The 12,558-nt window shown below is 35.6% G+C and overlaps 1 protein-coding gene across 1 annotated transcript in view; it reads left to right on the top strand.

Moving 5' to 3' along the window:
* The window catches only part of LOC6054068, a 224,900-nt gene that overhangs the window by 183,439 nt on the left and 28,903 nt on the right, over positions 1–12,558 (top strand). Inside the window, 1 exon segment of the mRNA XM_038254827.1 lies at positions 5,917–6,008. Coding sequence (XP_038110755.1) covers positions 5,917–6,008 — 92 coding nt within the window.

The raw sequence follows: 12,558 nt of genomic DNA, 5'->3' as shown, positions 1-12,558 counted from the left end.
CGTGAAAGGCGATCAAGCGACGACCTACAAATGCAATTACTTGAGCTGCAACCGAACTCCGTTGAACCAGCTTAGGAACCACCATTAGGCCGAACCCAGATGAATATCGAATGACATGCAGTCGGGCTACGGTCTGTCCAGTCGCGTTGGACAAGCTTGAACGGTTGCTTGTATGCTTGGACGTGGTTGGTGAACTGGATGATATTTAGCTGGTTCAGTTGGTCCTGTGCAGAGGTCACGCGCTGTTGGTTGACTGCGTGGAGATCCTATTACGTGGCTCATTAGAACGTGTGACCTAGTAAGGTTCGTCGTAGATTAGCACTAGACAGAACATTGTAACAAGTCTTGAGTTGAACAGAAGTTTTTTGTAGAGTTCAAGTCATCGTTGCGTTTATTGAACATAAATTTACGAAATCCTACATCCAGATAGCAAATCTTGAATCTAGCTGTTACATCACTCGATGTGGCATCTTACATAATTGCTGGAAACATTTCCACGCTCCATCAGTCCATGTAATTTGATACCTTTTGATGGGATATCCAGCCATCTTCAGCCAGCTTCGGACGACCCAACGTGTGCGTTTGTCAAATCTTGACAACCCTCTGCGACTCTTTTCAAGCTTCCGAGAGAAAGAAAAGAGTTTTGCGGCGCTATCTACGGTCATTTTTGTATTTCATCAGCCATCCGCGTAATACCTCGTCTTCACCGAATCCTCACCAAGGCAAAGGTCGTAACTACCCCGCTCGAAAGATCAAAGCACTTTCGAGATAGGTCCACGCTGCGTCTGAGTCTGGGTCTTGGAAAACGGTAGTTACCGCTTGGTCGCGTTCCCTCTAATAACCCAGCTCGTCGTCGTCGGTCCAAATGAAAGTGAATGCTCAAATATATCCCGGCAATTTTCGAAGCTGCAGAAAAAAACAGCAATTTCTTCCTATTTCACCGGTTGAAATTGCCTTTTAAGCGAGCGCCGCTTGCCAGTTCCTTCTTCCGCAGCCGAGATGAAGTGGTCCCTTAATTAACGGCTTGAACTCTGGCCACCACTTGACCCAAGTGGCCGCGGAGTAGCTAAAGAAACAATCGACAGCTTGATTGCATCCGGACTTGGGGGTCGCACCTCAACGAACGGTACAACGATAGCAATATAGTCGAGGTATTACATCGATTCGCGTTTGCAGATTTGTTAATGAGCAAGTTATGGCACCAGTGGCAGGTGAGAATGGGCAGCACAAATTTAATTACCCCCGCTACTGCGATGGCTAACGGGACCCATTGAGTCCTCCCCATAGCTGGAGTTAGCTAATCGAATTAGGCACGGAACAGAACTTCCCGAAACCCCGAGTCGAGTCCAGAAGAGTCGCGTTGTCATTCTGCGGTAAACGCATATGTCGAACCCGGGGTTGGCAAATTGAATTAACATGAATGAAACACACCCCAAGCTGCGAACCGGTTGTACCACCGAGGACCGGTGGTCAGCTTCGGAATCGAACTTTGAAATATGAAATAGCCGGTTTTCGGTTTAGGTAAGGTCCTAGGAGTGGATTTGCGTGGCCAGCGGTGACGCGGCTTGGCGTGGTTTGAGGGAGATTGTGTTTATTTTCTTCAAAACACACAAATTTTAGCGGCCCACACCCCCTTTTGCCGATCGGTGTCCGTTGCAGTTGAGGGGGGATTGACATGTGGGGACAGCAGTGGCCACACCACTAATTTATTCCATCTGGCCAATGTAAACAGATGATTTAGTGGCGTTTGTTTGGGGTACTAATCATATTGGCTATAAATTATGCATATTTTATTATTATTTTGGAGACAAAGTATGTTGTAGGTTCTAGCTTTAATTTCCTTTTAGACCGTAACTTTATGGAGTTCTGAGATGACACAGAACATTCCAACATGACAGCAAAGTAACCATCGTCGGTCACTGAAGCTACCTGAGGTTATACCGGTGGTGAATACAAGATTGCAGACCCCTGTTAACCATGTTGACATCCAACTCGTAAATTCAGGAAATTGTCGGATGTCCCAAAGCATTCCAACACGCAAAAAAAAATTAATTCCCAAATTCGTGAATTAAGTTCATGAATGTGAGAACCACGAAGGAATAAATTCACGTTTATAGTGCAAATGCACTTACATGACTGTGTGAATATACTGGTACAAACCAAGTAGATTCAGGTTACACAATCAGGTGGTATCTCCAGGGCGTTTTTGGATGACCCAAATCAAGAATCCATTGTAGATTACTGATCCTACCTTAACACTAGGGTTAGTGAAATTTCACGATTTCGCAGACAGCGTAAAATCTGCGAAATTTGGTTTTTTTCCGCGAAATCCCGTGAAATTTGTACTGTAATGTAAAGTTAAGCGAGTGAATACCCTGGTTTAGTTACTTATATAGGGATAGTGATTTTTGACGATTTCGTGGGCAGCTTAAACTTTGTGAAATTTATCAATTTTCTCAAATTATTATTTTAATAACAAAATTATAAATATTTGATCCATGAAGACTATTTAAATAAATTTTATTAGTTTTCAATTGAAAAACTTGATATGAACCACTTGAAGAATTGTTCAGTTTTTTCCTGTTTTTAGAAACTTGCCAAATTTAGTAATATTTTCATTCGTTGTAATAAACATTTTGCTGCTATTTTATTTGTAAGGTATTGTTTCAATAGAAATTAAAATAAATTAGCTTTGTTTCATTCAAAATAAAATGAAAAGTTTTTTTTTTCTTTAAAATCGTCTTTTGAAAACATTTCATATGAAAGTTAAAAAATACTCCTTTTTAGTTTCCTGTTCTCATTTTGAATTAAAAATTTCGATTTTGTTGCAAATTATATTATTTTTGCCTATAGATTTTAAATTAAGTTTTTGATAAGTGAGATGAAAACTTTAAATAATATTTTTAATGGACTAACTGTCCCAGAAAATTTAAATTATTTTACTGATTTTGGCTGAACAAGATAGTTTAATCTTGCTCTGAAATGAAATTTTATAAAATGTAAAATGATAGGACAGATCAGCAAATCAGTGAAAACTTTTTAGTTTTCCTAGTCGAATATTATAAAAAGCAGTTCAGTAAATGAGAAAACGCATGCCCTACATTTTATTTCAAAAAATATATAGAGTTCATCCATAAACTAGATGGAAACTATTTTGAAAATTAGCAGATTTTTTTTGTCACGTTCAAATTTTAGTTTTAGTTTTTTTAGTTTATTAAAAAATTATATGATGAAGCATAAATAGTAGTTTATGCAACAAGTTGCAAAAAGAGGATTTTTTCAGCACGAGTCGTACATTTATCCAACGAGGTTCACCAAAAATACGAAGAGTGCTGAAAAAATCAAGTTTTACATCGAGTTCCATACGACAAAACACACACTGAATGAAATTTTAAGTTCAATTTTCATGCATTTTTTCAATAAATCGTTTAAATAAAAAAATGTTAAAAAGTGTTACATCTCGAAACAATTGCTGAAAAGTTCAACTTTTCAGCACCCATTTGAGTGCTGAAAAGTAGAACTTTTCAACATTTATTTTGAAAGGTGTTGCCATTCGATTCTGTTATTTTTGGTACAGAAAAGAAGGATATTTCGGCGTTCAAGAATGACAGGAAAAGTAAGTAGTTTCACGACGGAATTGCAAAAAAGTAGTTTCTGTGATTTAAACATAAGATTTTCAGAGTTATTTTAACATTTTTCACGTTCCGCGAAATTTGTGTGAAATTTGGTGTTTTAAAATGGAGGTCCCGTGAAATTTACAATTGTCGAGCGTGAAAAATCACAAGCCTAGTTAACACCCAAAAGGCCATGACCCCTTAGAAACATTTTTTTTAAATGTAAAAAAATCATATCTCCGGTTAGTTTCATCCAACTTTGATAAAACTTTTAGAGCAGGTTCAGTTTTAATGATCTTTGATCTTTGAGTTGGGCCTGAATTTTGGATTGTTCCGGATTTATCGCAGATTCCCTTGGTATGCCTTTGTTTTGGTCAGTGGGGTCACTTTATGGTTACTCAATATTATCTTCAACAGTATGAAGTTATAGAGTAAAAATTCTAAATAATAATCAGAAACAAATCATCTTATGAATTTACGGCATTTAATGATCCCTCCAGATAGCCCCGTGACCTCCGGAACCGGTTCCGTAGTACAATCTAGAAGTCACGGAAATATGTCATGCGACACGTCAAAAAAAAAAATACTGGCTCTGGAAAATTAATTACTACCCGTCAAAAGACTGTCCGAGGTCATCCGGACACTTTGGCCACCTGGAACCGGTGATTCCGGAACATGGCCCATGGTAAAACAATGTAAATGTAAACAATTGTAAGATTTTTTTTAGGAATACCCATTTTCAAAACATTTGAAAAAAGCCCCCACCCCCCTCAGTTTGTTTACACCGATCAGCTGCTTTCGATAAACCTATTAGCAAAGTTGTAACCACGTATCGCTAATGACCACACTCCGTGGGCGCACGCTTGGAACGTGATTTGATTACTCGTATCCAGCCCCGTTGCGGCGGCGGCGCTGATCATCATCCTCTAGACGCGGCACGTGACTCCTAATCAAGGCTTTTGCGTCGAGTTCACTTGATTGATGCCGTTGATCTCCCCTGTGGGCTTTAAATTGACAGTCCAAAAGGCCCCATAACTTAAGGTTTGTGTAAGATTGCTCACTACCTGTCAATTCATCGCGAAATTTGTTACACCGTTACAAGAGCCCTTTCACTGCGCGTGCAAAAAAAAAAAACAGAGAATCCTTTCATGGTGAATTTCAGCGTAAAAAGAGGGCTTTGCTTGCTCCCATATATTATGCTGCATTACTCCGCGTTCAAAAGCCGGGCATAATACGAGGGGAACATGTGAAAGCTGCAGCTACTCTTTTTTTTTTTGTAAAGCGATGCAATTCAAAGGGAAAACGCCCCAAAGGCGATATGGTGTGGCATGAATGCAGCAGGGGGGAGCCTTATAAGTTACGGGAGGGACCATACTGGAGATGAATGGGTTACAACGCCAAAGTGTGTAGCGGGAGCTGCCATCGCATGATGTTAACACGGTGTAGCAAACTTCTTTTTATTTGGGATTTTGTGAAAGGGCTCTGTTCTATTAAAAGAGCTTCTTGTAAAGTTTTTTGTCATGTAGGTCATGTCTGTTTCATAACCTCCTACAATTTTTTAGATATTACTTATCAAGGTAGAAAATTATCGATTTCTCATACAAAAAAAAAATTTAATTAACCGTATTTTTTTAAATAAAATTGCATTTTGTCCAACCGTGACCATAAATCCAACCTCCAATGTTGTGGATTTCGTGTAAACACTGGCAAGCATGCATAAAGCACTGCAACAAACCAGCAGCCACCCAGACCCTACCTCAACCCTTGCTTGTCTGAAACTGGGTCGCCCCAAAAGCTCAACCGTAATTCAGTGACGCATGTTCGGCGGCTGTTTCGCACCACCCTGGCTAAGGTGACCTTTTCCAGGGTGGGCTGTAAAGTTAACCATTTTCCATATATACAAATAAAATGGGCACACACACTCGGTGGCTAAACTAAGCGTTTTATTGCGGTATTAGCGTGTTTGTTTGGACGTAGAGAGAAAAAAAACGCGAAGAAAAGCTCCTTCTACTTAGTTTTTTGTTGTTGTTGCAGTTTCTTCAACGCAACGGTAGCCGGCTTTAGTGAGGCCCCCCGTATGGGCTTTCAATTTATTCAAATTTAGCACTTTCCTTACTTGGGCTTCCGCCCCAAGACGCAACGTAATCGATCATACGTTCGATAAAACAAACAAAAAAATGTATGCAGAAAGAAAGGTGTGGGCGTTACTAGCTGGAAATAGTCTTATGTAAACGTTTGAAAATTTTAAGTTACTGCATGTATGATTTAATGCTAATCTGATTTTCATTTTCTTTATTTGCAGATTAAGTTGAAAAAGATTCTCGGCCTGACAGTATGCAGCAACGCAGGCCTCGATGTCTCGTCCACAACAGGTGTTCTGGCATATCCAGCCGGGTAAGTTTTGATTCTAAATTGTTTTGAAAAATATTTAGTTTATAAATTAATACATTAATAGATAAATTGATAAGGTGTAAAGTTGATAAATTGATAAATTGATAAATTGATAAATTGATAAATTGATAAATTGATGAATTGATAAATTGATAAATTGATAAATTGATAAATTGATAAAATGATAAATTGATAAAATGATAAATTGATAAATTGATAAATTGATAAATTGATAAATTGATAAATTGATAAATTGATAAATTGATAAATTGATAAATTGATAAATTGATAAATTAATAAATTGATAAATTGATAAATTGATAAATTGATAAATTGATAAATTGATAAATTGATAAATTGATAAATTGATAAATTGATAAATTGATAAATTGATAAATTAATAAATTGATAAATTGATAAATTGATAAATTGATAAATTGATAAATTGATAAATTGATAAATTGATAAATTGATAAATTGATAAATTGATAAATTGATAAATTGATAAATTGATAAATTGATAAAATGATAAATTGATAAATTGATAAATTGATAAATTGATATATTGATATATTGATTAATTGATAAATTGATAAATTGATAAATTGTTAAATTGATAAATTGTTAAATTGATAAATTGATAAATTGATAAATTTATAAATTTATCAATTTATCAATTTAACAATTTATCATTTAGAAATTAATAAATTGATATATTGATGAATTGATAAATTGAAAAATTGTTAAATTGATAAATTGATAAATTGATAAATTGATAAATTTACAAATTTATAAATTGAGATTTTTTTTTTATTTGGTGAATTCATTATGATTTTTTACTTGCGAATTTGAAATTCCATTGTTTTTATCTGGAGTTTTTTTTGAAAAGGTCCAATAAACCGAATTTTCAGTTTTTTTCTTTTTGGGTGTTTATTAATATCCGTAACTCCAGGCGGTTTCAAAAACACCCAAAAAGTAAAAACTGGAAATTTTGTTTATTGGACCTTTAAAAAAACTTAATCCACCGATGGTGGTTGGTGCCTTCCTCACAATTATGTACATATTTGTTTCTGTAGTAAGAATGTCAAACCTACAAATTTTATTTAAATTTTACTTCTTACAACATATCTACATGGAGTATGGGGTCTAGAATCCCAAAAATCATTGGACGTAATATTAGAACAACACCTACGGGGCTGTTCCATGAAAATTGTTCACTTTCAATAGTTATATTACATTAAAGTTTTTGAAGCCTTAAGGCAGTAAAAAAATATATTTGTTCATTTTTCCCGGGAGTTTCAAATCAACAAAATCCCGGGAGCCAGATCTCCGGATAGATCCGAACAACTTTTTCATCAAAATATTTGAGATCCGGCCTCTAAAATGTGTACAAATGACACTAAAGTGCTCATAACTTTTGATAGGGTTATCAGATCTTCAATGTTTTGGACTCATTAGAAAGGTCTTTCAAATACCTTTCTAAAAATGTATGATCAGACGGGTTTTCTTGCTAAAACCACCCTTTTTACAATATTTCAAACTTTAGCCAGAATTATTTTTTTAGCATAACTTTTGAAATACTTAACAAAACTTCATAATGGTTAATATAGGTCTTGTGGGACCCTAAGACGGATCGAATGAGACCAGAACGGCCCAAATCGGTTCAGCCAGTCCGGAGATAATCGAGTGCATTTTTTTCGGTGCACGGACTTACAGACATACACACGCACAGACATTTGCTCAGAATTTGATTCTGAGTCGATAGGTATACGTGAAGGTAGGTCTACGAGGTCGAATTAAGAAGTTCATTTTTCGAGTGATTTTACAGCCTTTCCTCAGTAAGGTGAGGAAGGCAAAAACTCCAGTTATGTTCATTTTCAACTGACCCTTTTTTTAATTTTGTGTCGTTTTACCGATTTTTCAAGAAATAAATTTGTATAAAATTTACAGGAAATTTGTTCATAGCTTTTTACCAAACATTATGGAAGATAAACGAGTAAACATAATAATAAACACAACATAATTTAATATTGAATAATTCATATGGGGGAAATATGTTTTCGTATGATAATGTAAACATGTTTTAAATTTGATTTAAAAAAAAACTAACTAATTATCAATCATTTCCTAAAAGAATCCAACAAAGCACTTATACATGTTTCAAAAACTGTCAATAAATTAATCAATCCTCCCCGATCATGTTCGCTGCTTAAACCAACAAAGCACAGTTTAGCAAAAACACGACCAGAACTTTTTTGAAATTTATAGTCCTCCATATTCGGAAAGCTTCTTGCAAGACACAACAACAGAACAACTATAGCAATTTGCAATTTGCCTCTCCAAGAGTCGGTTGGTGTCATCTCGGTGCGGCAAAGCGCTCACCCAAGAATCGTTAAATGTCCGACAAATCGAGCGACCTGGACCAAACCAAGGTGATTGCGAGGGTGTCCTACGCAGAATACACCACCACCGTAGGCTTCCTGATCCAATCTTTCCAGGTCATTGGCGTCAAGCATCGTCTTCTTCTGGCCAATGAAGAATGGTCTTGAGCAAGCCTACGTTGGACGCAGTCACAGCAACAGCAACAACCAAAGAGTGGCATTATCTAATGGCGTGTGACTAATCGGAATTGAACGCAAACTAGGCAAATGCGTTGACCCAACAAAAGAGCATTTTCGGTAATTGGTCATCACGAGCGGCACGCCGTGTGTTCGCTCCTTTGAGGGGGTTTTGGTTATGATCTAATACGAACGACGAGCGCGATTTATGGCCAAGGCGCCACAGCCTAAACCATTTTTTGTTCGACGAGAGTTTAGCTGCACTTATGAAGTTTGGTTGCCCACCGAGATCCATCCATCTCTCGAGTAGTTTGGCCGAAATTGGCCGCGAAAGATCTCAACGTCGGAGTGCGATGATGGGCTCTTATGACGGGCTCTCGAGGCTCGTAACCTTAATTCGGGCTTAAACTTACAAGCGATTTGCATGGGTTCGATTTTCACGAGTTTTGTACTTTTCGACTTCTTCTTTTTCTCAACGCTTCGAACTTGAAGCCACAAAGTCTCGTTCACTCGGTGTACTCGAAAGTCACCGTTGAGCCGGCGCATTTGTTCGGGGGCGTGTTGCATGCGGGGCACGTTGCTGCAGCGCGAAGATCTGATCTTTACCTTGACAGTTTTGTTTTTAACATGTGTACGTGGGTTTTCACTCTACTCGCTAAAATCGAAACTGAACAAGTGTATTGTTATAGTGTCGGTTTTCAAAAGAAAGCATCGAGCGTTGAACAAAGATTCAAATACACGTCATGCAATAAACTGCAACGAAATGTTTTATGGCTCTAGAAATGTGACACAGAAATCAACTGAATATGAAAAAATAATATTTTAGAAAGCTTACGACGTGAGTAGACTAGAGGTCAATTTGTGTACAAAATAAAATTAAAAAAACATTAACAGAATCGAATAGATACACATTTCAAAAAAAATGCTGAAAAGTTCTACTTCAGCACTAGTTTTGAAAAATAATACTTTTCAACATTTTTTTGATTTGAACGATTTATTGACAAAATACATGAACATTCGACTTATAATTTCACTCAATGGGTGTTTTTCAGAAATGCAAAAAATGTTGTATGGAACTCGTTGCAAACGTTGATTTTTTCAGCACTTGTCGTATTTATACAACTCGGTGAACCTCGTTGGATAAATATACGACACGTGCTGAAAAAATCTTCTTTTTGCAACTTGTTGCATAAACTACTATTAAATGAAAAATCAAATGTACAATCGAAAATGACTTTTGCAATATTGTTTTATAAAAAAGGGCACCGCTTTCAAGTAAATGCTAATAATTTCCAAGGCTGTTGCCAATATTTTCAAACATTTTGTCTCCACCACTATTAAAATCGGCTCAAAAATCAGAGAGACATAAAAACATGTTTTTTTCTAAATTAAAGTATGAGTTTAGCTTAACATTATTTAAATGTCTCCTGCGTTTATAATCTTTTTAAATATATTAAAATTCGTTTAAAACTATTTGCATTTTATTAAAATTTTGATGTATTTTTTCTTCAGAACATAGATTTTTGAAAACTAATGATTGCAAAACAAGTGTATAATGTATTTTCTAACTAATGAAACAGTAAAATGTTGAAATTTTGGCTTGTAATTTCAATTTTAATATTTTTATATTTTTAATTGATGATTTTAGCCATTTCATAAAGTTAATCGGAAATTTCAGAAAAGTTTAATTTTAAAACATCGACAATCGAACCAAAAGTTTCCGAGATAACACGATTTAAATGAGCAATTTCAGCTCAAATCAGGATTTTTTCTGGTACTTTTTTTCAACATTTTATTTTTTAAACCGCTGTATCTTCAAAAGGATTGGCCATAGAACAATGGTCAATATGGAGACTTATATGTAAAATTGTCTGGGGAATCGATTCCCACTATCGGGTTTTAAAAATTTTGACTTTTAGACCATTTTTCGAAAAAAATGTATATTTTTAGGAGAGACATACCATCCTGCATTTTTCGTCAGTCTTTTTGTAACATCTTAGGCTATTTTCTAAAAAAAAATTAACGAAAAAAGATCATGACACAACCTTGAAAATTAGTTTTTAAACTTAAAAATCTAAAAATCTCATAGAAGTGGCGTGTATTTTTGTTTCAGTGTATTTTTTCAGAAAGTCCAATTTCCTACAAGTTTGTCTTTGACCACTTTTTGATACGATGCAGCGGCTTCGAGATACAGTGATTTTTAAATTGCAAAATACAAAAATATTTAAATACCTCACGCCTTGTCAATATTATTTTCGAGTACTATTGGCTCCATGTACACAAAAATGGCTTATATAGGCCTAGGATAACATGTCTACAAAGTTTCATTGAAATCGGAGAGGGTCGGGTACAAAAGTACCAGAAAAATTCCTGATTTGAGTTGGAATTGCTCAAATAAGCAAACCAATTTTTCACTAAATTTAAACTGTATATCAGCAACCAGCAGTCCGATCTTTTTTTTCCTGGAGTTATTGTTTTATATTTAACTGGCTATAATATAAAAACTGCAAGTTTTACAAAATAAATTGCAGTGCCTTTCAATTAAAATTTAAATTAAGCTGTTAAAATAATTTTTGAAATTTTTTTGACCACATTTTAATTTTTGGTTTTTGTAAAAGTCATTTTTTTTATTGATTCATACATGTTTCAAAGAATATATCACCGTGGAAATCTTTGTTTTTTCAAACCTACTTCTCTTAGGCCTGAACCAAAATTCACTAAAAATATATACAGTCTAGACTCTATTATCCGAAGGTCTCTGAAAAATTTCACTTTGGATAATCGAATCACGTTTTTTTGTCTTATTTTTGATTGTCGAGCTTAAAATACATTTTATTTTTAATAGGCAATCAACTATTGAAATTTGACTAAAATGGGGTCGCAGAACTCGAATTTGAAGTTTAAAACAAGAAAAAAAGCGAAAACATTTTTTCCTGATTTGATTATCCAAAGTCTCATACAAAACTTCGGATAACCGAAACTTCAGATAATTGATAATCGACTGTTTAAAAAAGGGTTTTATAGATGTTTTTGTTGAGCAAAAAGATCAATTATCTTAACAGGATTGTTTTAATTAGTATAATTATTTCTGAATTGTCTTAGTCATAATCCACAACGTTGCTGAAGATACCAAATTGATAAGAAAATCACTTCCCGAGATACAGATTTTCATATATTTGACATTTTCTATGACAGCTGTCAAAATTGTATGGAAACGACTTGTAAGGACGAACCAATGCCAATGATGCAAAAGGCCTCAAAATACTTGCATGTTTCTTTGAACAACAGAAACCGAAAAAGTTGTCTGTGCCTATGCAATATTTTACCGAATAAAAAAAAACAATTTATTTTATAAAATAGAAAATATCCCACAACTGTAAAAATTAACTGTAATTAAATGATTTTTTTTGTTCACGACTTTTATCTTCGATGACACCTTCACCAAAATAAGCACATTTTCATCAAATGTGTTTCTGATTTATTGAAATCGATTAGCTTCGCCATTGACCACGCAACAACTCAACCACGTCCGCCCTAATTTGTGGGTCGAGGTCCCTCACCTTCAAGATTCACCTCACCCCTTTAAATGTATTTCGCACCTCCAGCCGAGACAGCAACTAGCCAGGGGTCAAACCTTCGGAGAAGCCGTGATGACGGCATTCTGCCGCGACTGCTCATCACTCTCGATCTCGCCTCGTTGATCTTCCAAGGAGGGGGTGACGACGACGACGACGACACTGTCAAAATATCGTTCCGCCCCCACGCCTCTGCCGGGGTTTGAAAATGACCGGTTCTTTTCCATCAACGTGCGATAATAGTTTATGTAAATTGAGTTGTGTATTTGCACGGTGAAGACTGCTGCTGCGCGCGCACACGATTATGAATATTTTGTAAGTTTATTTTTCCACAATATTTGCCCAGAATCACGCTTTGATCATTGGAAGACTTTTTTTTTTCTATCGACCTGAAGTTTGTCGGGTGGGTCTTGCATAACG

The sequence above is a fragment of the Culex quinquefasciatus genome, chromosome 2 (assembly GCF_015732765.1).
Source record: "Culex quinquefasciatus strain JHB chromosome 2, VPISU_Cqui_1.0_pri_paternal, whole genome shotgun sequence".
NCBI lineage: Eukaryota > Metazoa > Arthropoda > Insecta > Diptera > Culicidae > Culex > Culex quinquefasciatus.
The sequence above is the reverse complement of the archived record's forward strand: the minus strand, read 5'-3'. Positions and strand labels throughout refer to the sequence as shown.